Genomic DNA, 25,556 nt, shown 5'->3' on the forward strand with positions numbered 1-25,556 from the left:
AGACCAAATCCCAAAAAATTCTCGTCTAGCATTTCCTTTTTCCTTTCTTATCTCTTTTTTTTTATTATTTATTTCTTCAAGTATTGATTTGAGCATTGGAATACAAATGTTAGAGATACCTCCGACCCTTACTTTTAATTGACTTTTCATCATTGTGATTTTATGTTTTCAACACTCGTATCAAGCTCGACACAAAGTGTGACCTTGGGTGTAAGTGAAGCGTGGTGAGAGTAAAAAATATTTCAATTATAAAGGTGTAAAAAATAAAAATTATATATTAGTACTTTAAGAGGAAGATCTTACATAATATAAATATTACTTATTTTTTATTTTTAGATCAAAATAGTTTAAGATATTTCTCGTTTTTTAATTTTTGGATTAAAATAATTAAGTGTTAGTGTTATAGATTTTATTTTGATCAAAAATAAAAAAAATATAATACTTACACTTGTATAAGTGAATCTTTACTTTTATTTTAATTAATTAATTCAAAATAAAAAACAGTTTTTTCCAATAAAAACAAATGTTAGGCACGAAAGTGAATAATGTGCCACATCCCTAGTTAAATCTGAAGACTGATATTAACTTAAAAAATGTAAAAAACAAAGTTCAAAGGTTAAAAAAAAGGGCAAAAACTGCTCTACGGCCTAAGCTAAAACCCAATCATCTTCGGCTGCGGAACTTAAACCCCGAAAGCCAAGTAAAAACCCTTGGTTGGATGACCCCGTTTCTGACTCTGATTCTGAGAGCAGACATGGCGGGTCCTTTGCTCCTCCGCTCTCTCTTGTCCGCCAACACTAGGAAATCCCTTTCCTCTCACTTGGTCCGACTTCCCCACCTCTACCGCAGGTTTTCCATAGGGCCTGGGAGTGCTGCTGCCGCTTCCACAACAGATCCGAATGCGTGTTTGGAGCCGAGTAGACTGCGGAACGTGGCGGTGATTGCGCACGTGGACCACGGGAAAACCACACTGATGGACCGTCTGCTGAGGCAGTGCGGAGCCAACATCCCCCACGAGCGAGCCATGGACTCCATCAGCCTTGAGCGTGAGCGTGGCATTACTATTGCGTCTAAGGTGTTTTCTTCTTCTTCTTCTTTACTTTTTTGCATACTGTCAAAATGCGTTAAACATTAAGTAACATATTAAGTCATTCAATAATTCAATCGAACAATTGCAGGTCACTAGTATTTCATGGAAAGAAAATGAGTTCAACATGGTTGATACACCTGGACATGCTGATTTTGGTGGTGAGGTATGTTTCATCTGAGCTGCAAAAATAACAGTCTCTTTCTCTGTTCTTTATATGATCATGCAAAAGAGATTTACTGTAAAGCAACAATGCAAATACTAAAGTAGTAATACAATAATTATTTGATTCACCAAAAAAGTAGGGATACAATGGTATGTCTTTCTCATGTATGTTTGCCATCTAGAAGTGAAATGCTTTAATGCACAATAGACTGAACTTTGAAAACTCTGATCCATTTTATTCATAGTCTACAATTTATAAAATTACTGGTATTAGTAATTATCAGTATTCTGTATTTTTTATTTAAGGCCAAGACTTTGCACTCTTTTGAATGTTAAGGTATTCAACTTGGTGGATTTTGCTTGTTTTTATTGCTGAATCTTCAGGTTGAACGTGTTGTCGGCATGGTTGAGGGAGCAGTATTAGTTGTTGATGCTGGTGAGGGACCACTTGCACAGACAAAGTTTGTTCTTGCCAAAGCCTTGAACTATGGGCTGCGCCCTATTCTTCTGTTGAACAAAGTAGACCGACCTGCTGGTATAAATTTAATAGTTGTTATCTTCATGGTTTTGATTTACGGAAACTGAAATGTTATTCATGATTTTTTTAATTGCAAAAATGTTTTCCTGTTGGTGAGAAATTACTTACACTCTTAATTTTTCCTTATAATGTTTTTTATGCAAATGAAAGAATCTTTAGACCTTATGTCCCAATTGTTAATGATGCAGTATCAGAGGAGAGATGTAATGAAGTTGAGAGCCTAGTTTTTGATCTTTTTGCAAATCTCGGTGCTACAGGTGAAGCAATATAGGATTACCAAAAATTCTATGATTTTATCTGCTTCAGATTTGTTTCACTTTAGCCTAATTACTCTGGATACTGGTATAATTTTAATATATTTTCACATATTTTCATTCTAGAGGAGCAGCTCGACTTTCCGGTCCTCTATGCTTCTGCTAAGGAAGGATGGGCATCTTCAACCTTCACCAAAGATCCTTCTGCTGGTGCTAAGAATATGTCTCAGTTGCTTGATGCCATTGTAAGGCATGTTCCTCCACCAAGTGCAAACCTTAATGGATCTTTCCAAATGCTGGTTAGTGCTCATGTTGATTAATCGATTAAAAATATGTCTCTTTGTGTCTGCTATAGGAGAAAAGGCTCTAGTTATTTTTATCCTTTTCACAGTTCTTTTATGCTATAATTTTCTTATGTGAATATCTAGAAAGATAATTACTAAGCATTTCAGGTTTCCATGATGGAAAAAGACTTTTATCTTGGGCGAATATTAACTGGGCGTGTTTCATCTGGTATCATTCGTGTTGGTGATAAAATACATGGCTTGCGAAGCAAAGATTCTGGCATTGAGAAAATTGAAGAAGGAAAGGTTTGTAGCTCTACATAGCCTGATTGTGATTGGAAGTAGAGGAAAAGTTTGACTTAAAATAATCCTCTAGATAAAATTTTTGAATTTATATTTCATTGAGCTTTTGCTTCTCATTGATATGTTTTTGTGGTTAATGATGCCATCCCAGTGCCCATGGAATACCTGAATCCTGGCCTGCAGGTTGGGATTAAAATATGCTGGTAATTTTTGTTTCTGTGATACATTACAAGAAAGAATTACTTTATGATAGTAAAACTAAATTTGATCTCTGATATTATGCTTTCCTATTGCTTTTCTATGGTAATCCATTCTTCTGAACTTCACCAATTTCTCTGACCATTAGAAGTCTGTTTGGTGTTTTCTTCAGCCTCTACTTTCTCGAAGATAATAGTGAAAGGATTTTGTAAAGGACAAATCACTATTAACCTAATATGGAACATCAATAGGGATCTTGAAAAACATGCTTTCTTGGGAGTGTTTTTTCATTAGATGTATGGAATGCCTAAAATTGCAGATTAGAAAATTTATTTCCCAATTAGTATTTTGAGTGCATATGAGCAAGGGATTTTAAAAGGAAATTTCAATTGCGAATTGATTTTGGAACTTACTAAAAATTTTAAACCTGTCCAAGGTGTTTGTTAAAGGTATTATTTTAAAGACCAAATTACCCAATCCGAATTGGGCTAAATAGGCATCATAACAAATCTATCTTATCTATGACCTCTGTGTTCCCTTTTTTATGTGTCCCCTTTCTATGGTCTCTCCCTGTCTCTGCTCTTAAATCAAGTAGACAAGCATTAAATGTTGTATATATTATCAAATAAAATTTTTTTAAGTATTTAAAATAAAAACACAGGTTTTAAAATCATGTAGTATGCATTTGTGTTTAAGAATGAAGTTATGGAAGTATAAAATCAACATTGGAATGAAAAGAGGCAAGAGCAATGGACTACTCGATGAGCTACTAAGCAGGAGCAGTCGACTGCCCTAGCAACTGCTCATGAACAAAATTGGTCACGGACTCTTGGGTGACATTTTGACAAAAAACTGTCATAAGTACTCGACTGCTAGTTGGGGCAATTAACTTCTCTCGAGGGGAAGGGGGCAATTGACTACTCCTTGAAGTAGTTGATTGCTCAGGCTCTTCACATATTTTGTTTAAGCTTTAGGCAAGAGTAGTCAAATGCTCTATAAGGGTAGTCGACTTCCTGACAAGCAATACAATATGTGTGAAATTTTGTCTAAGGCAGTGGAATGCTCTGGTGAAGGAAGTCAAATGCTTGACAGGATTTTCCATTCTGTTTGACAATTTGCCTAGAACAAGCCTTTCTGAAAAATAAAAAAATCTGTCTGAAAAGTAAAAAAATCCGGCTTCAGTCCCAAAGTGATAATTCTTCATCCAAGAGGTATCCATTCATGAAGGGGTGTTTCAAGTACCAGTTGGTACATATAAATACTTCTGTTAACATTCACTGAACACAACTTTACATTAAAAAATCTCTCAAAATTCAGATTACTTTCCTTCACGTTCATTTTCTTGTTTTGGTTTATGTGAGTTTGAGAAGAACTTGACGTGCAATCCGGTTCTTCTTTGTTTTGGGCACTGTATCTAGGGGATAGCATTTTCCGGAGGCCATTTGCACCATAATGGGGAAACTATTATCTTTAAGATAGGTTTCTGGAAGTGCCTTACCTAAAGAATCCTTCTTTCTTCTCCATTGTTGGTTGCGGCATTGTTTGCCATAACTACGTCTTTTCTTGCCAATGTTGGTGTTTTTTATTGTTGGCACCTCATTCTCTCTCCAATCTTCTTCTTTTTTTATATAACGTGTAACTTTTTTTTTATCTCTAGTTTCCAGAACCTCAGATGTGACTTTAATGGTCATAGAAATTGTTGGGAGGTGTGGATAGAAGGTTTTCTGGTACTTAGTTTGAGATTAGTGGGTTTGGTGTAATTGCATGAAATTTTCAAAATTTGAAAGGTTGTAGTACAATGGTTTGAGGTTGGAAGGAAGTGCAATTTCAAATTTCAGAATATTTACCTAAACCACTCATTTTTAACTTCCCAAAACAAATTTTGATTGCAGGATTTTAAATTCTGCAATTTTAAAATCTAAGAAATTTTGTAATACCACACCCAAAAACTGTGTAAGTGAACTTAAATGGTGTCAATGCACCTCTCTTTCTAGGCCTAAGTTCTCTTAAATCTTTGTAACCTGATCCTTTTGTTTGTCTTATGAGTAATTCTTTAGTGATTCAGATTGAATGCAATCATTGTCTTGTAGGTTGTGAAGCTAATGAAAAAGAAGGGTACAAACATGGTTCTTATTGATAGTGCAGGAGCTGGCGATATTATATCAATTGCTGGGCTGGCTAGTCCATCAATTGGCCATACAGTAGCAAATACAGAGGTATGCTTTTATCATTGTAATAAAGATAAGTTGAGTGCTTGTGTTGACTTTACTAGTTTTACAGTATACTACGAATATTGAAGTTAGTCTTGTTATTTTTATCTTCTTGTGCAAGGCAAAATCTGCCAAATGCGATCTATTTAGGTTTGTATGGCCATTATATTCAACTTTTAAGCACAAATGATACAGGAAATGACCCACTGATGTGTTCTTTCAAGTAGTGTACTTGCCATTTTGGTAGCACCTCTCTGGGACTTGGGCCTACAAAAGTTAACCAGGAAAATTATTTCCCTCATTTTCTGATGTTTGGTAAGCCAAAAAGAATTTGGTCAATTGATTTTTTTTATTCCCAATCAATGAAGAATGTGGCCTAAAATGATAATTACTAACCTTTAAGGTTTGATAGATCTTAAGGTTAATTCAGTGATCTGCTGGTTCCTCAGGTGTTTTTGGAACAGTGAACTAGTTTTAGGTCCTGAGGAACAATTTTCGAGGTCATGTATAAAAAGTAATGCCTATTGAATTAGGATGCTTTTTTTTTGTTTTTGCTTCTATTTATATTTTGGAAGAAAATCTTTTGTTTAGAGCATGCAAAGCTTACCTCAGCCCCAAAGACCTATCCAACACCCTTGAACCTTGAACCTGGCTCAATGTGATTCGACTATAATGTCAGAGCCAAATCCTAATCCACCCGAACCCCATCAGTAAATAACTAATTAATGTAATTTAATTTTCTATTTTGTCTTTTTATGTGATCTAATGGTTTTTCTTCTTTTTTTTTTTTTTTTTTTTAATTCTGCCTTCTGATTTCACAATTCAAATTGGGTTGATAAAAGCTAACTCCACCTGAATGACCTGTTTGAACCCAAACTGGCCCAGTCTAATTTGATTTTAAATGTCAACAATTTGAATAATCAACCCAGAATCCCTCAAATTGAAATGGCTTGAACCTAAAGTAACCTAAATTTAAATGATCCAAACTTTAAATGACTTGAAATGACCTAATTTGAGGTAATCCAAATCAAACCTGACTTGATCTGGCCAAAGTGCAACCTCTACTTTTATTCATTGCTTCTTTTTTTAATGAGAAAGTGTGTTATGTAGGTTTAGTCTATGGAGAACTTGTGAGTTCAGATTTAACCAGAAATGTTGAAATTTAATCTTGAACTTATATTTACTTTTAATTTCTGTGCTGCAATAGGACTTTCAATTGTTTGTGAATGGATGATATAACTATACAATTTCTGCCCTTCATATTTGAATGATTGCCAATTTGATGTTTCACTGTAGTTCACATCTACCTAATGGAATACATGTTACATATTACATTTAATGTCTCAGAGTCATATAAAGTTTTGACAGCTTGGATTTATGTATAAATTGAATTGTTCTTACATTTTTAGGTTATGACTGCATTGCCAACCATTGTGTTGGACCCCCCAACCATTTCCATGACTTTTGGTGTCAATGATTCTCCATTAGCAGGTCGTGATGGTACCCATGTAAGTTGTGTATTTGTCTGCCTTCCCTCATCAATATATATTTTGCTATTTGTTATTTGCTTGTTGGTTTTGTCCTAATTTTCATCTGCATTTTTAATTAAATTGCTCAAAATGGTATCCCACGGGAGCCCTCATTTTGATTTAATGGCTTTTTAGTCTTGCTACATTTTGCAATGCTGCTGTGGATAGACATCCTTTCTCTGTTTTTTTAAAGAAACACTCTCTTTTGTGTTCGATATAAGTTAAGTGGTATAAAGTTCTGTTTGTGTTATATGTCTTGGTGGTTGTTCATTTAGTTTTGGTAAATTTTACTTTTTTTTTTTTTTTTTTGGTGAATGAGGAAGTTATTCTTTTAGTTAGCTATGAAATCTATTGTTTGCAACAAACTAACAGCAATATGAAGGGGATAACTAGGGTTTTTGTATAACAAGGTTGTAATTTACCGACTTAAAGTAAGGTTAGAAAATATTACGATATCTCATGAGATATTGATAAATAGTAGAGTATTAAATAACAGTGAACATTGTAGAAACAGTGAACATGATGTTAAAAAAGTCAAAATAAATAAAAAAATTTTCTTTATAATTGAGGTTGTCAGGGATTAAACTAAGAGTCGAGTATTCTACCAATAGACCACATAACTTTTGGCAAAATAATTCAAAGATTTTTTTTAAATGAATGAAATTGTATTTATGAAATTTAAATAGAAACATTGATGTAGAATAAGTAGGGAAAAGACATAGAAAATAGAAATCTAGAGGGAAAATCAGAAATAGATGGAAGCAATTACGAAGGAACAGGGAAATTGAGGGAGAAACAAATTAACAATGGAGAAAACCACAAAGAATCAATAGAGGGAGAAAATCTCAAAAATAAATATTTCAAAATCTCGAATATTCAACATCCAAAACCTAATTGCAACTACAATAACACAGGTATTTATAAATGAAATAAAAACCCTAATAAAACATAAAATACCAAATATAGCCCTAAAATCATAATAAAATGAAAAGCCTAAACAAATTCTCCATCAAAAATCATTGTATGTACCCAAAAAAAACCATTTGTATACATTGAACCAGTATACACTGGAAACATAATTAAGGCTTACTGAGATGCCTTTCGCATTACATTCCTTCCAAATATGATAAACCTATGCAGTCCAAGCTAGCCTGAGACGGGTAGATAAGAAAGATCTTCCTTTCAAATTATTAGTAGCACAATCAAACTCAGCATTCTAATCTCCAGAACACCTTAGTACTTCTGAAACTTGAAGGCCCAATTGCCAAACATATTTCCAATGACTGCAGGTAAAAAAATATGATCTCTGCTATCTTCATCTCCTTGATACAAGCAACAAGTGGTGGACTATAACGTAATGCCCAATATTTCATTCTAGTAAGAGTACTGAATCTGTCCAAGACTGCCAACCAAGCAATAACAGAAAACTTTGGATATGCAGGGGAAACGAGATTAATTTATGTTGGTGGACTTTATGTAATTTTTATCTTAACCAGTTCGGCAATTCCAAGCATCAGCAAACTTAGATTTTCTGGATTTAGAAGTTAGCCAGACAACAAATTCAGTGACACTTGAAACCTGAATCACTCCTGCAGCTTTATCTCTCAATTTTAGGATCCTCCTCCATCTCCAAGTGCAACTACAAAGCATAGGAGTCTTAACTTGCCAAAAACTATGCCTTTTTAGCAAAACAAACAACTCATCTTCTTATATTAACTTTATATTTTGATTAAGCACTTATTTTAAAATGTAAATGTAAAAGTTGTACATCATTTAATTAGTATTTATATTATTAATATATTGCATATAATCATATTTATTTTATTAATTCAATGACCTATGATATATTAAATGGGAGTTTTTACTTATATTTAAGTATAGAATTCCTAAAAATAAATTTTAAGATAATTAGGCCACTTGTTTACTATTTTTTTGATAAATATTACATTTTCCTTTTACTATTTTACTATTATTCTTTCACATTTATGGTAAAAAGAATTCTAAAGGCTTATTACAATTCAATTTTTGTTTTAAAAAACGAAGGAAACAAATTAATGTCGAGATTTTATTAATTTACAACTTTATTCTCTAATTACTTTGCATAGAAAATTTTCATATTTAAATATTAAATCATTAGAAGTGTCAATTGGGTGAGGCGGGTTGGGTTTGGGTTAGGTCACTTAAAGTGAGGTCATTTTGGGTTGAAGAAAATTTCGGATTGTTTCAAATTTGGATCAATTTAGGTTCGAGTCATTTCAGTTTCAGATCATTTCGTGTTTGTGCCTTTTGGGTTTGACACTTGGGTTGTTTGGGTTTCGCCTGTTTTTGGTCCAAATTATTGAGTTTTAAAATAAAATCAGTTTAATTTTGTGTTAGACTTTTAGGTCGTTCGAGTTAGGGTCATTTAAGAATTGGGTAAATTCAGGTTCAAGTCATCTCGGTTTTTTGTTGGATGGGGTTCAAGTCTATTTTTTTGTCAAATCTGGTTGGATAGGGTTCGGGTGGGTCGGCTGGGTTTTTCAGGTTTGGGTCAGCTTGACAGCTCTAGATCAACTACAACAATCATCTTTTAATCAAGAACTTCCACTCATTATTATATTTGTAACTTGGCTATTTTAAATTAAAAAGATTTATTAATGGCCAAAAGGAATGAAAAAGATTTAGTAGAACATAATCAGAACTTCAGAATTAATACAGGTGAATGTGGTTCTATTAATGTTTGAACAATTATATTATGTTGTTATTTATCGGTAGTTCCAATTTTATTAGTAAAAGTTATTAATCACATTTAGATATATTAGCTTTAAATGTTATTAAAGCAAAATTATTTTACTGATTATTATTGCGTACATGTTATTTTGATTTTAGCAATTCAAAGTTTTACAAGTTTTAGATTCTGGTATTTTTCTAAATAATGTTAGTTTGTTGAATTTAGACCAGCGTGGGCTTAATTTAACTCAGTGCTTTATGGTTTTATGTCTTCAATCTTTTTGTTGAATCTTCAAAGTCATTTGCCACTGTATAGTATGTCTATATGCTGCATAGAGGCTAACTCTCATGTAAATTTATAATTATATACTACAACTCATATCCAATCTCCATGAGGTGATACAAGTGCTGATAAATTTCTTTAGTTGACTGGAGGAAAAATTGGTGATCGACTAATGGCTGAAGCTGAAACAAATCTGGCCATAAATGTGCTTCCAGGCTTATCAGATTCTTTTGAGGTTCAGGGGAGAGGAGAACTTCAGCTGGGTTTGTTGTCCAACTGTTGCACTATGCTAGTTATTGTTTTTTATTATTTAATTATATAGCATATAGTGGACTGCATCTTCTTCAACTTCAACATGTAGTTTGCATCAATTTTTCCTGCTGAATTTAACTGGCTGGCATGTGTAACAGGTATCTTGATTGAGAATATGAGACGTGAAGGATTTGAGCTGTCCATTTCTCCACCGAAAGTCATGTGAGTTTTCTTGGATGCTTCCATAAAATATGATCTTACCATAGTAATAATGATAGTATCAGTGGTGATGTTTGGATTCTGAAAGCATGTTCATTAACTTGTCAGTTTCACTTAAACCTTAAGAAGCATTTTGCATTGACCAATAATGAAGGATAAAAAATGTTGTAATCAAGGTACTACAGCCTGCATTGCTGCCTAGCCATAGGAATTGTATTGCTTTATGGTTCTAAAACAAACTCTGTTAACTAATATTTTTTGAGATTAATACTGTTGATCAGATCCTGAAGCCAACTTTCTTACGGTAGGTCTGTTCATGGGGCTTATTGTGAAGGTGAAAAGCTAAATAAGATTTAGAATGATGCAGTGCTGTCAAGGTGTGCACTAGGCCCTAAACAAGCAAAAGTGCCTCAGAACCTTTTGGATGAGGCACAAGCCTGTGCGGCTAGGCATGCCATTTTTGTAAGGCAGTATGTGCAAGAAAAACCTGCCTGATTGAAGTTCTCTTTTATTTTTTTTTAATTTTTAATTTATTCATTAACTGTACCTTTAATAGTAAAAAAGGGGATAATTTCAACTGTCTACTTCTCAATGTTTTAGCATTCAAAAACAAACTTGGGACAGAAGGAAATCATTCATATTGACCAATAAAAGAAAAACTGAAATTTTGCATGTTTTGTATGATAAAAGTGGACCACCTTTTAAAGTTTATTATCAAAATTATATAACTTAATTCTTAATTTTATTTTATAGATATATACACACATATACATATACATATATACATATTGTTCCTTCACTCAGGCTAGTGCGCTTTCTTTTTTTTTTTTTTTTTTTTTTTCTGTATTGTGCTCAGGCAATATAAGAGTTCTAGCACCTAGAGTGAGCCTTATGACAAGGCTGGCATGATGCTAGCTACTGACATATAAGACATTGAAATTTGAAGGCAATTTGAAGTTTGGACCAATGCCTTTTGTGGCAATTTTTATTTTAATTTGAACATTCTTTCTATAAGCATGTGTGCTGGTCATTACCAGAAGACAGTGAAAACTGTGGTTTGTCTGGTCATAGAACTTATTGTGTTTTTTGAATGCTAAACAAGGTTTAGAATGATGCTAGTTTTTGACATATATGACATTTGAATTTGAAGGTTCTATAGAAATTTGAACCAATGACCAATGCCTTTTGTGGCATTTTTTTTTTTTTAATTTGAACATTCTTTCTATAAGCATGTGTGCTGGTCCAACCTTCATTACCAGAGGACAGTGAAAACTGTGGTTTGTCTGTTCATAGAACTTATTGTGTTTTTTGAATGCTAAACAAGGTTTAGAATGATGCTAGGTTTTGACATATATGACATTGGAATTTGAAGGTTCTGATAGATATTTGAACCAATGCCTTTTTTGGCAATTTTGATTTTAAAAGGAACATTCTTTATGTAAACATCGCCACTGATTGAACCTTCATGAGACAGCCAAAATGATAAGAAACTAATCTGAATGCATTATTTTTGCCTTAAATTTTGGACCAATTCATTTTGTCCCAATTTTGATTTTAAAGGAAACATTATATATATATATATATATATATATATATATATAAACATAGCCACTGATTGAACCTTAATGAGACTGCCAAAACAATAAGAAATTTAGCTGAATGCATTATTTTGCCTTGAATCCATATCCTAGCTAGATGTCTTCTCTGATTTATGTGGTCAACCTAGTTCCAATTATATATGTAGTTTTAATTTGCAAATAATAGTTTTTTCTCTGGTTAATATTCTTGTAGGTATAAAACTGAGAATAATCAAAAGCTTGAGCCTATTGAGGAAGTGACTATTGAGGTAAGAACTGCAGATTTAGGCATGAATTTGTTTCCCTCTGTTATGGAACTTGGCACATTAATTGTTACTGCAGGTGAATGATGAGCATGTGGGGTTAGTTATGGAAGCTCTATCTCATAGGCGAGCTGAGGTTGCAGACATGGGTCCTGTCCCAGGAACTGTTGGTAGAACTAGATTGTCATTGACTTGTCCATCAAGGTCAGTTTTCTTGTTTCTTGTGAACATTTTGTTTGGGCTGTCAAAAGTGTGGTTTTTTTTTTTTTTGTTTGAGGGGTTGGGGGAATGTTGCTAAAGGAAGGAATGTCTTTTGGAAAATGAAATTCTTCTTCAACCCAGAATTACATTTTGAATGATGATATTTTCATGAACCAAGTATGCATGCATGTGCTTTCTTTTTCTTGGCAAAGAATTGAAATGACAAGGCCTCAATTATTTCTTGAAGAAATCTCTAGAATAAAACTATTTTATTTTTCTATATTTTTCTTATTACAATGCTAGAATTGCATGAAAATATATAGGCTACAGATTGAATATTCTCAGCCTTAAAACCCAAGATTTTCATGCATTAAAAGAGCTAATCAAAGGAGTAATTTACTCTTTACACATATAGGAAAATATCTAATGGATTTGGTGTAATTACCCAAATCACTTCTTATTCTAAAAATAGGAGACTTAGCTAAAAGAGACAAAGTCAACTAATCAAGTAATAATGAAGATTAGATTTCCACACTCCCCTTCAAGCTGGGTGGTAGATGCCAATCATGCTCAGTTTGGACTTCAAATTCTCGCAGTTGTTTTGAGAGAGCCTTAGTGAGTATGTTTGCAGTTTAGAGGCATGTGGGATTATAAACTATTCTAACAATTCCTTCCTTTATCTTCTCTTTGATGAAGTGACGATTAATCTCCACATGTTTAGTCCTATCATGATGAATAGGATTCTTTGCTATACTTATGGGAGCTTTGTTGTCACAGAATATCTTCATGGATTCTTCTGCAAAAACCTTTAACTCCCCTAGCAATCTTTTCACCCAAATTCCCTCACATATGCTATGAGACATAGCTCTAAATTCAACTTCTGCGCTACTTCTAGCTACCACATATTGCTTCTTGCTCCCCCAAGTAACCAAATTTCCCCACACATAGGTACAATAACCAGTAGTTGATCTTGGGTCAATAACGGATCTAGCCCAATCAGTATCAATGTAAATTTCAATATTTCGGAGTGATGTCTTCTTAAAAAATACTTTGTCAGAACTCTTCTTTAGGTATTGTAAGATTAGATACATAGCCTTCAAGTGTTCCTCGGTTGGGTTGTTCATGAATCTGCTTACTATGCTAACTGAAAAAAATCGATATCTGGTCTTGTATGAGAAAGGTAGATGAGTTTCCCAACAAGTCTTTGATATCTACCCTTATCTGTTGGTGGACTTTCTTCTTCCATTCCTACCTTATTCATTGTGTCTATAGGTGTCTCAGTAGGTTTGCATCCAAGCATTCCAGTTTCCTTCAGTAAGTTTGGGACATACTTATGCTATGAAACAGAGATGCCATTCCTTGAGCGAGCTACCTCCATGCCAAGAAAATATTTGAGTTGTCCCAAATCTTTGATTTCAAATTCTTTGGCTAGGAGGTTTTTTAGGTTGCTAATTTCTTCCACATAGTCTCCAGTAAGAATAATGTCATCCATATTGACAATAAGAATAGTTATTCTTCCTTTAGGTGAGTGGTCAAACATGGTGTGATCGGTTTGGCATTGTGAAAAACCATACTTCTTGACCACTCTTGTCTGTCTATGAAACATGCACATGGGGATTGTTTGAGACCATATAAAGACTTTTGAAGCTTGTATACCTTGTTACAATTGTCTTGGTTTTTGAATCCTAGAGGGATTTCCATGTAAACTTTTTCTTCTAGGTTGCCATTAAGAAATGCATTTTTGATATCTAGTTGGTGGAGTGGCCAATCTAGATTTGCTGCCAATGATAATAACACTCGAATTGAATTAAGTTTACCAATTGGAGCAAATGTCTCCTCAGAGTCAACCCCATAAGATTGAGTAAATCCTTTTGCAACAAGGGAAACTTTGAATCTGTTAATACTTCTATTTATATTGTGCTTAACAGTAAAAATTCATTTGCACCTAACTGGATTTTTCCCTTTGGGTAGTTTCTGAAATCTCCCATGTTTTGTTCTTTTCTAAGGCCTTGATTTTTTCCAAAACAACCATCTTCCATTTTGGTTGCATGAGTGCTTCATGAATATTATTGGGAATCTACATATTGTTTAGTGTGGTAATAAATGCCTGATAACTAAGTGATAAACCCTCATAAGAAACCACATTATAGATTGGGTGTTGATTACATGATCTCACTCATTTCTTTCGAGCAATTGGTTGATCAAGATCATCAAAAGATTCTGTGAGAAAACATTTATTTACAGCTGGTTGTAATATTATAATCTGTATATTTATATTTATATCTCTAGAATTAAGAATTTGTATCCTTAGAATTAAGGACAGAAAATTAGGATAGACAATCCCTCAATTAGTGGATCAGTTTTAAGAAGATTTAGTTTTATAGTTTACCCACTAGGTAGTTGTATATAAACCTAAGGTGCTTGTATAATTCTTAATGAGTAGTTTTTCAATATACATTCAGTTTTTCAGATAGTTTTATTTCTTAGTTTTTTTACACAGTATTAGAGTCCGAATTTTCTTCTATTGCCTTTTCCTAATTTGTTACATGGAAGGTTTTTCCATCTTCTCCTACACGTGGTAAGGGCCTGTTATAGTGGGTTATCCCACATCTAATAAATATCAAATATCCTGTAGTCTTCTTATATTCAAGTTAGGCCAATTGGTAGTGAGTTGATGCTTAACATGGTATCACTTTTGAAGAAAGTAAACTATTTTTTACTCAATCTTATCTTCAGGGGGAGACTTCATTCATGGAAGATAAGGATTTTTTTTGCTTGATTTGTCTTCCTCTTCAACATTTTCACCCTTTAATTCTTCTGAGTCTAAAACTATTTCTTTTGAGTCCAAGTCAAACATTGAATTTGAGTCTGAACCCATTCCAAACATAGAAGATGTGACAAAGGATAATATTGTTCATGATTTCATGAATGAATTACAGGTGTACTCAAGAAGGAAAGTTCTAGATCCTGAACCAATATAAGTCCAAGAACCTGATCCTAACTCTGGAAATGAGGTAACTACAATCTTTGACTCTGTTTCTCAAAATGAGCATGAATCTCCTAAAACTGACTAGTAATTATGATTTGTCTATTGCCATTAGGAAAGGAACCAGAGAATGTACTAAGCATCCACTATACCCAATTTCTAATTTTGTGTCATTTGAAAAATTTTCATCGTCCCACAAAAATTTCCTTGTGAGCCTAAACACTATTTCTATTCCAACTACATTATCCGAGGCATTATCTAGTGAGAAATGAAGGCAAGCCATGAAAATAGAAATAGAGGTCTTAGAGAAAACTAAGAGATGAGAATTGGTAGAGTTGCCTAAAGAAAAAAATTCAGTTGGGTGTAAATGGGTTTTTATTGTAAAATACAAGGCGGATGGTACTGTTGAAAGGTATAAAGCCAGGGTGGTGGCTCAGGGCTACACAAACTTGTGGAGTGGATTACCAAGAAATTTTTGTTCTAGTTGCCAAGATGAATACAATTAGGATTTTGTTATCATTGGCGGCAAATTACAATTGGCAGCTTCAACAATTTGATGTAAAGAATGTTTTCTACATGGTGATTTGGAAGAAGAAATATATATGAAGGTTCCACTAAGATGTGGAGGTCATCTAGAAACAAACAAAGTATGCAAGCTGAAAAAGGCTTTATATGGCCTTAAATAGTCTCCTAGGGCTTGGTTTGGGAGATTTGCCAAAGTGATGCTAGCAATGGGATATAAGCAGAGTCAAGGGGATCTCATATTGTTTATCAAACACTTTGATTCAGGGAGAGTCACAGTTCTATTAGTGTATGTTGATAATATAATTGTAATAAGAGATGATGACAAAAAGAAAGAATCTTTAAAATAGTGTTTGGCTAGAGAATTTGATATAAAAGAGCTAGGGAGATTGAAGTACTTCCTAGGAATTGAAGTAGCTCACTCATGGCATGGGATTTTCATCTGACAAGAGAAATATGTGATGGATCTTTTAAAGGAAATTGGGAAGTTTGTATGTAAAGTTGTAAATACTTCTATAGATCCTAGTCATAAACTTGGAGAAGCTAATGAAGAGGCTGCTATAGATAGAGAGATGTACCAGAGATTAGTTGGAAGACTCATTTATCCTTCACATACTAGACTTGATGTAGCATATGCTGTGAGTGTGATAAGTCAATTTATACATAGTCCTAAAGAAGTGCAGCTACGGGCTGTCTACCATGTATTGCACTATTTGAAGGCCGATCTTGGGAGAGTTATTTTATTCAAAAGAAATTTGAGGTTGGTTCTAGAGGCATATATAGATGCGGATTATGTAGGTTTAGTAACTGATAGAAGATTCTCGTTAGGCTACTGCACTTTGCTAGGTAGTAATCTTGTGACTTGTGGGAGTAAAAAACAGAATGTGGTGGCAAGATGCTAAAGCAGAGTTCAGAGTGATGGCTTAAGGAATTTGTGAACTACTATGGTTAAAGATTATCCTAAAAGAGTTGAAGATCAAGTGGGATGGACCAATGAGACTTTACTGTGATAACAAGTCTGCAATAAGCACTGCATACAATTCTGTGCAACATGATGGAACAAAACACATTGAAGTAGATCGACATTTCATAAAAGAGAAACTAGACAGTGAGTTGATTTATACACCATATGTATCAATCAAGGGTCAACTTGTAGATGCGTTGACTAAAGGTCTCAACAGTGCAACATTTCAAGAAATTATTTCCAAGCTGGGAATGGAAAACACCTATTCACCAGCTTGAGGGGGTGTGTGGGAGAACATTTATTTACAGTTGGTTGTAATATTGTAATTTTATTTTTAGAATTAGGTATTTGTATCCCTAGAATTAAGAATAGAAAATTAGGATAGACAATCCCTCAATTAGAGGATCAATTTTAGGAAGATTTAGTTTCCTAATTTATCTACTAGTTAGTTGTATATAAACCTAAGGTGCTTGTATAATTTTTAATGAGTAATTTTTCACAGTTTTATTTCTTAGTTTTTCCACAGATTCAATTGAATCAAATTCAGTAAGAGTATTACTTGTGTTGGTTTCATGTATTTCTGCAATTGGTTCAGATTTGTGGTTTTGCTTTGAAGGTGTACATTAACCTAGATCCTTTTGATTTTGATGTCTTCTTGAATAGACAATCAATTCGTTGTTTGTTTTCCCTTGTGTGGACTTTGGGCTTGGAGGATCTGGTTGGATGTGTTGGAGTTGAAAAGGAGTTGGAGGATCTAATTGGATGTTTTGGACATGAAAGGGAGTTTGAGAAGATGGTTTTGGTAATAGGATTTTCCCAAAGTTGATATTCTTGTGTGATTGGATTCTCCCCCTGAATGGTAGTTTTGGGAAAATAAGGTTGATTTTCCAAAAAGGTAACATTCATGGAATGGTAAAATCTTTTTGTTATTGGTGAGTAACACTTGTATCCTTTTTTATTCGAGGATTATCCAAGAAATATGCATTTGATGGATTTGGGATCTAATTTGCTTTGGTTTTGTTGACTGGCAAGAACAAATGTAGTGCATCCAAACACTTTAATGGGAATAGATAAGATGATTCGAAGGTGAGGATAGGAACCGAGAATGGATTGGCAAGGGCTTTGAAATTTCAGGATTTGAGAAGGCATTTTGTTTATAAGATATGTAGCAATTAGCACAGCCTCACCCTAAAAATGCTTAGGTACATGGGCAGCCATCATGAGGGATCTTGCAACTTCCAACAAATGTCGATTCTTTCTTTCAGGAACACCATTTTGCTGAGGAGTGTCGACACATGAGTGTTGATGAATTATACCATGTTTCATTAGATATGATCCAAGAATTTAATTGTAGTATTCTTTCTCATGAGGGATCTTGCAACTTTCAACAAATGTCGATTCTTTCATTTAGCAATGCCATTCTATTGAGAAGTGTCGACACATGAGCTTTGATAAATTATACCATGTTTCATTAGATATGATCTAAGAATTGAATTGTAGTATTCTCTCCCATTGTCGGTTCTCAACACTTGGATTTTGGTTTTGAATTGAGTTTGGTTCATATTGTTGAAGTTTTGGAATAGTTGGCCCACTTTTGATTTTTCCTTCATGAGGATTACCTAAGTAACCCTGGTGTGATCATCAATAGTTGTGACAAACCATCTGGAGCCAGAATATTATTTACTTTGGAGGGACCCCAAATGTCATTGTGTATCATTGAAAAAAGATGGGATTAGTTGTAAGGTTGATTAGGATATGTGATACGAGTATGTTTGGATAGTTGGCAGACTTCACATTGAAAGTTAGGATTTTGATTGAATAATGAGGGAAACAACCTTTTGAGGTACAAGAAATTTGGATGACCTAACCGATAGTGGCACAATATGATAGTGCTATCTTTATTATTACTAGAGGATGAAGCCACACAAGAGGTTTTTTGATATTTTCTTTCAAAATCATTTGCTCTTAGGATATAGTCCTGCACACATCTTAGGATTGCCAATCATCTTCCTTGAGTCCAAATCTTGAAATTCACATATATTTGGAAGAAATTTAGTAATATACTTAAGGTCTCTTGTAAGTTTGCTTATAGATAGTAGATTGCAACTTGGATTTTGGACAAATAGAACATAATCAAGTGTTATCTCTTTGGAAATAATAACAAAACCTGTTGGTTACTTTTGAAAATGACTCATCAACAATTCGAATTGTGAAGTTTTCATGACATGGGTTGTATTTACTAAATACAGATGCATCCCCAATCATATGGTATGAAGCTCTTAAATCCACAATACATGAATTTGATTTCTCTAGTTTTACACTCAAGGCCTTTAGAAAATTACCTTTTTGTGCTAAAGAACCTGTTTGAATAGAAGTGGTAATGTTCTGCAGTGATTGGGAAATGCTAGCTCCGGGGATAGAGGTAACCTATGACGTCGGGTTCTCTTTTCAGCTGACCATGTTGGACTCCAAGTGAAAATTTTCAAAGGTTTAGATTGTGCTTTGATACCATGAAGAAATCTCTAAGGGGGTGTTTAGTTCACGGAATCGTAGATTCCAAAGGAAAGTGTGATCCTTGGGAAAATGCGATACTCAAGGTTTTCTTCCATTTTTAGGGTATCCTGTGTTCAGATTCACTCGTTTGGTTAGGGGGAATCCACATATATTAAATCTTGAATAATTACTATAATCTCCTTGGCATATATGATGTTGGCTTAAATAATCCAATTTTTAATTAAAGGGGATTCAAGGCGTTTTTGGCCAGAAAATGTCTTAATAATCCTTAGAAAAAATTGAATGGTGTTATTCATTGCATTTATGGCTAAAATCGCTTTGAATAATCCCCTTCATTTTTTAGAGGGGAATATTCAAGGTGTTTTTGCCCAAAAAACGCATTGAATAATCTCTTACAAAAAATTGAATAGGGTTATTCAAGGCGTTTCTGGCAAAAAATGCCTTCAATAGTCCCTTTCAATTTATATGAAGGGATTATTCAAGGCGTGTTTGCCCAGAAAACACCTTGAATATTCCCTTACAAAAAATTGAATGGAGTTATTGAAGGTGTTTGGCCACAAACACCTTGAATAACCACATTCAATTTTTTGTAAGGGATTATGAAAGGTGTTTTTCATGCCAAACACCATATATAAACCAAATTTTTTACCAGCAACTTTTCTAGACATGCTTTTCAAAATGGTAACGGTTATTTCCCAATTTTTTAGTTACGTCAAATTTGAAAATAGTGCTACTTCTCCCCTCGGAATCCTAGAATACCACAAGGAAAGGTGAGTTTTTGATCCTGAACTTTAGGCACTGTTGGAAATCTGTTAGTTTCCCCTAAATCAGTTTACCTTGAACCAAACGTTGGAATCAAATACCCAACGGTAAGATTCCGGGAGAAAATGTGTGGATTCCCTCGAACCAAACGCCCCTTAAAATAAAACTTTTTTATTCTTCTATATTTTTCTTATTACAATACTAGAATTGCATGAAAATATATAAGCTAAAGACTGAGTGTTCTCAACCTTAAAACCCAAAATTTTCTTGTATTCAAATAGCTAATCAAAGGAGTAATTTACTTTCTACACATAATAGGAAAATATTTAATGGATTTTGGTGTAATTACCCAAATCACTTCTTATTCTAAAATTAAGAGACTTAACTAAAATGGACAAAGTCAACTAATCAAGTAATAATAAAGATTAGATTTTCACATTTTTTTTAGTGATTTCTTGAAATATGTGCCATATATTGACAAAGAATGGGGTGGGGAATTTACAAGTAATTGAAATAAAACAAATGGGAATTACTGATCAAAGAGTATAATGTCATTGGAGGAATAAAGTACTAATATTTGGTTCCCCTAAAGAAAAAAAGTTAAGAACTAATCGATACATGATAGTGCATCAATAGCCTGGTTAGATGAAGTTTTTCCTCTCTGGAAGTGAAGGGTTAAGATGATATTTTGGTCTAAGGAAAGGTGACCTTTTAGTATGTAATTTCTGCAATAGTTGACTAGTTGATTAAGTTTTAGTGATTCCAGGGTATTTTAATTTTTGTCTTTCTGAATGCTTAACCAAGGTCTGCTGGGTCTTATTTTAGTTTTTGGAGTAACTGAAGATTTAACTTTTTCAATCATTTGAGTTAGGTTTCAAAGTCTAATGATTTAAGGAGTCCTAATCCAAGTAACAAAAATAGGTATTAGCTTCATTTACATCTTTTTGTATTGCCAGACTTGGCACAGATCAAAATGTCAGTTTTTAAGAATTCTTTGAGAGTACATGATTGGGACATTGAGAATTCCTATCTTCTTCTCTTGCTGCTACAGTGTTCTTGGCTTACAGTTAACAGTGGAGAACCTTTTCCTTTAAACTAGTGTGCATCTCTTATTTGCCACCTAAACACATTTCATATCTAGTGCTCAGTTTAATCTCTAAGCAGGACTCTGAAAAAACGGAATACTCGGTGAATCCCCTCTTGTTCTTACTGCATGAACATTTAGTATTAGAAATGAATAAATTCTTTTGTTATCTCTTAATCAGTTAGGAAAAATTCCCATTTAAATGTAATTTACATGATTCCATAACCAGTCATTCAAGATTGACAACTGTCAATACAAACAATATTCAAGTTCCAACTGTAATTCTTGTGCCATATTTTTTTCATTTTAGTTCCCACCTGCTAAATCCCCCAATTCCGCAGCTAAATCTTATTGCTTTTTCTGCCCAGAAATTTTGTCAACCTTTTCCTTCAGTGTCAGCCTTCTTTTGATATATAATCTCCCTTGCTACAAACCTTTAGTGATTCCTAAACCATCACCGTGATTTCTACCATAGTCCTATCGAAAATTTCTCCAACGTTTCAACATTAGCCCAGCATTAACCCCAAGTAGGCAGAATTCCCCAAATCTTGTCCTATATAAACTTGAGAGTAAAATGAAAAAAAATGAAAATGATTACTAAAAATATAAGATTTAACATTAATTAATAATTGGAATAGCAAAACAAAGATGTTGCAATATTTACTAAGGTTTCTCCATTGTGCTCATGGAATGTTATAAAAATCATACCCATTCTGCTGTATTGATGAATTAAGACAATTTCTTTTACTGCCAAAAGCTAAAGAATGATGGTCGAAACAATCCATTCATGGAAATTAGAGCAGGATGTGATCTTTCATAATACATCTTGCAATATAGAAGTTTAGCCATTGGGTTTTTGTCTTGATTGAATGCACTCCACTGTAAGAGGGTGTAGTGTGAGATCTTGTGGGCCAATCCATGTGATGGGCAACAGAATATAATAGAAGTACAAACAACTTGCAGTAGTCAAGGAGCTAGATGGATTTGATTCCAGGATATCATGTTGCGAAGAAGGGCATGTTGTTAAATTAATGTTGACTAGGGTGGGGATGGTGGTTCAATTCTACCATAGTTTATCTAATTAGGTGTTTTTAATTTGAAAAATGATTAGTTTTCCTCTCTCTATATTTGTGATTATTGCAAATGATGATAGCGTGGGAGTAGTTGAGCAGATTATTATAATCACTCAATGAAGGCATGTATAAGAAGCTGGGAAGCACGGACATGTTGGAACCTATGCGTATTGATGTCTGACATGGACACACTGCTGGCATGTCATTATATGTACGAGACACGTTGAGTCATGACAAAAAAAAGTTTGGACAAGGTCAAGACATGGTGATGGACGTGTTGGGACACGGTGATGGACACGGTAGTGGGAGGAAAGTGGAGGCGGTGCTAGCTGTTTTAGGTGGCAGAAAACAGTAAAAAGCGGGTGGAGGCCACAGGTTTTTTTTTTTTTTTTTGGTAGATCTAGGTTTTTCTAATTATTTTTTGGGAAATCTAGTTGGACAGGAGAAAGAGGAGGTTGAGAGAATTTTTTTTTTTTTTGAAGAAAATAGCTGTTGGCTGATGGTGGTCGGTGACGGTGGTAACATGCCTGAATCTTCGTTGGGGCGGTGGTTGGTAGTAGAGTGTTTAGAGAGAAGTGAGATGGTGAAAGAGGCTAGAAAGAGTGGGGGAAGGAAAAAGTGAAACAAATAAAAACTTGGATATTTAAAAGCATCTAAACAGTATGTTTTGGGAAGGGAATAAAGTGAAAAAGAGGAAAAAAGAAGAATAAGTGGGAAGGAGGAAATCTTTAAAACTTGAGATAGCACTATTAGCTAAGGGAGTGGTGACCGCTTGATCTGACCTAATTAGTGCTTCTCATGTGTGACCGACCGACAGTGGCTCCATACTGGTAACAAAACTAGATAACCAAGCTAAAGGAATTGTTGATTTATGGTTCTTAGCCGATGAGAAAGGATAATGAGTACAGGAAAGGAAATGAACAAGTTTGATCGTGAGAGTGCCATCCCATGACCATCTCACTCAAGCTATATGAGGTCTTTGGTAGTCTATTCTCTCTTCCCTCCCTATGGAATCGAGGACTACCTCCAACCTCTACATCACTCATGTGCAATATCGATTACCCATGAGTTGTTTCCTTTCCTGTTCTTTACACTGAGAGTGTCCCTTACCCAAGATAGATAGAATATAAAAAAATTAGAAAAAGAAGGAAGAAAAAGAAAAGAAAAGAAAAGAAAAAAAGGAAAAAAAATGAAATTATTTAGTAAATTTAGTATTTTATAATCTATTCGAATTAAAAATTAAGTTAATCAAATTGTAATTATGTTGATTGATTTTTTTGTACATATTTTTAATTTTGTTTATAAATTTATTTTATTTTTCTTTTACACAAACCTTTAATTGCTTTCTAATTGTTTTTAATTTTTATTCATATAAAAAATTTATGGATAAAAAAATATATAAAAAATATCTTTTAATGTAGTGTCCTACCGTATTTGTGTCCTCATTTTTAGAAATTGTCGTGTCGTAATGTTTGTGACGTGTCGTATATGTGTTTGTATCCGTGCTTCCTAGATAAGAAGAGATGATGTGATTGTTTCTTTCGTAAAAATTCTATCTGAATGCTGTTTTGTTTGGCTGATTTTACAGTAAGAATCAAGGAAAAAATTTAATTTATCCTTTTATTTTGTATGTCAGGGGCCTCGTTGGTTACAAAAGTGTCTTCAGCAGTGATTCACGTGGAACTGGATTTATGCATCGTGCTTTTCTAAGTATGCATTTCTGCTAGAGATACTTCTCTTTCCTTTTCTTTTGTCTTGTTTTCCATGTCCATTGCATCATGTTGTCATGTCATGATTCTCTGAAAGCAAAATCTTTTGGTTGTCTACAAATAGAGATTGTCTGTTCCCTCTTTTTGTTCCACTAATGATAACATATTGAATGAGCTTGTGCTTTCTCTGCTTATAGATCTGTATGTATCATCTGTGCTGTAAAAAAAATTAAAGAAAAGTTTTCAACCTGCATGCCATATTTCATGTAAATGTTGTAAACCAGTGAGATTCTTGTTATCTTGTGGATAGTGTTGAAAACATATTAGGAACATGATTAAATTTGAGGCAGCTTATCTTAAGGAATGGGATTATTATTCTACCAGACACTGGTGGTGGAATTTTTAAACTCCACAAATGCAGTTAGATGGTTTTTATTTGTCCATTTAATAATTAATTAATTTATTAATTTTCTTAAATATGTTCTAATGGAACATGTATCAACCCTTTTGCTGCTTGTGAAATTTAAAAATTGCACCACTGGTGTATAAGATAATTTTCCTTGTTAGGTTATTATTCTATACACTGACAATAGAATTTTTAAACATCATGAGATGGATTAGATGGTTTTTATATGTCCATTTAATAATTAATTAATTAATTTTCATAAATATACCTAATGGGACTCTCTAACAGCTGCTTTTGGAGTTTAAAAAACTCCATAGCTGGTGTACAAGAAAATTTTCCTAGTCTCATTCACACTTTCCACAATTTGTTTTTTGTAGCATATGAAAAATATCGAGGTCCTCTCGGAAATGTCAGGAAAGGAGTATTGGTAAGTTTCCCTAATGCTTTCTTGTGATTTAAGTACCATGATGTTTTCTATAAGTGTAGTATAATTCCATTGTGCTTGTTTAGACAAACCAAAAGCTTCTTTAAATGATGTTTCTTTTGTGGATAGAAATGATTGATGAAAGTAAAAAATTCAAGAGGAAGACATTTTTTCATAAATTCAACATTTGTAATCTTTTATAGCATCAAGGATACAACCTTCATCAGATGTTAGGTTTTGAAGAACTTGTTCTGCAATACAATTTAATATAGTTTGATTCAACATACTGGAGTTGTACAGTGTAGTTTTGTACTACACTCAGGTGCTGATGCAGCAGGTCTTTCTTACTTCTTGCTGTGTTCTAGCTATAGAGTGTGCTGCTTGTAAGGAACACCCTAGCATGAGCATAATTTCCATTATTATCTATATTCATAAGATTTGACTAAGTTTCATGGTGGTTGTAGACTGCCATCTTCTGTTATCTAGGCTCACTACTGGCTATAAGAAAGAAACTCATGCAGCTGGACTTTATATTCCTCTACCTTAATGAAGAAAAATTAAGATGTGAAATTCTGAAATTGTTTATCTGAACCTTGTGTATATGTTTGTGGTTTTTTTTGAGTGATACAATCTGATGTCAAGGGGAACTAATTAGGCATTGCCTTCAATTGACAAGGAAGTCATGTATTCCATTCGGATCATTTCGATATTGAGAAACGCACAAAACTTAACTTAAACATTCACATTTTTCATTTAATTGAAACCCAACTGAATAAGGACAAAAACCAAACAGCATCTTACTGAATTAGGTTTAGTTTCAGTTTCAGTCATGTCTGAATTTTTCTAAAAAATATCAATGGAATTCAAATCATAGGAATATCTTTAATAAAATATTGCAGGATGAAATGAAAAAAACAATGGATTTAGTTGGGTCTTGCTGGATTTTGGTAGATGTAGAAAATATCAATGGAATTCAAATCCTAGGAACATCTTTAATAAAATATTACAGTCAAAATTGCATGATGAAATGAAAAAGAAAA

The 25,556-nt window shown here is 33.7% G+C and overlaps 1 protein-coding gene across 2 annotated transcripts in view; it reads left to right on the forward strand.

The window, feature by feature from the left end:
* The first annotated feature begins 634 nt into the window (after positions 1 to 634).
* The window catches only part of EMB2785 (elongation factor family protein), a 28,879-nt gene continuing 3,957 nt past the window's right edge, over positions 635 to 25,556 (forward strand). The window contains exons 1-14 of one of the 2 annotated variants that reach the window (XM_022885635.2): positions 635 to 1,075; positions 1,179 to 1,253; positions 1,637 to 1,787; positions 1,979 to 2,047; positions 2,171 to 2,343; positions 2,497 to 2,634; positions 4,920 to 5,045; positions 6,449 to 6,547; positions 9,703 to 9,823; positions 9,971 to 10,034; positions 11,823 to 11,877; positions 11,951 to 12,075; positions 23,614 to 23,687; positions 24,470 to 24,519. In XM_022885635.2, coding sequence (XP_022741370.1) covers positions 719 to 1,075; positions 1,179 to 1,253; positions 1,637 to 1,787; positions 1,979 to 2,047; positions 2,171 to 2,343; positions 2,497 to 2,634; positions 4,920 to 5,045; positions 6,449 to 6,547; positions 9,703 to 9,823; positions 9,971 to 10,034; positions 11,823 to 11,877; positions 11,951 to 12,075; positions 23,614 to 23,687; positions 24,470 to 24,519 — 1,677 coding nt within the window. In that variant the 5' untranslated portion in view covers positions 635 to 718. The remainder of the gene's footprint in view (positions 1,076 to 1,178; positions 1,254 to 1,636; positions 1,788 to 1,978; positions 2,048 to 2,170; positions 2,344 to 2,496; positions 2,635 to 4,919; positions 5,046 to 6,448; positions 6,548 to 9,702; positions 9,824 to 9,970; positions 10,035 to 11,822; positions 11,878 to 11,950; positions 12,076 to 23,613; positions 23,688 to 24,469; positions 24,520 to 25,556) is intronic. The other variant, XM_022885634.2, reaches the window with a different exon arrangement.

This window comes from Durio zibethinus, chromosome 10 (genome assembly GCF_047325235.1).
Source record: "Durio zibethinus cultivar Kanyao isolate XHJ-2024 chromosome 10, ASM4732523v1, whole genome shotgun sequence".
NCBI lineage: Eukaryota > Viridiplantae > Streptophyta > Magnoliopsida > Malvales > Malvaceae > Durio > Durio zibethinus.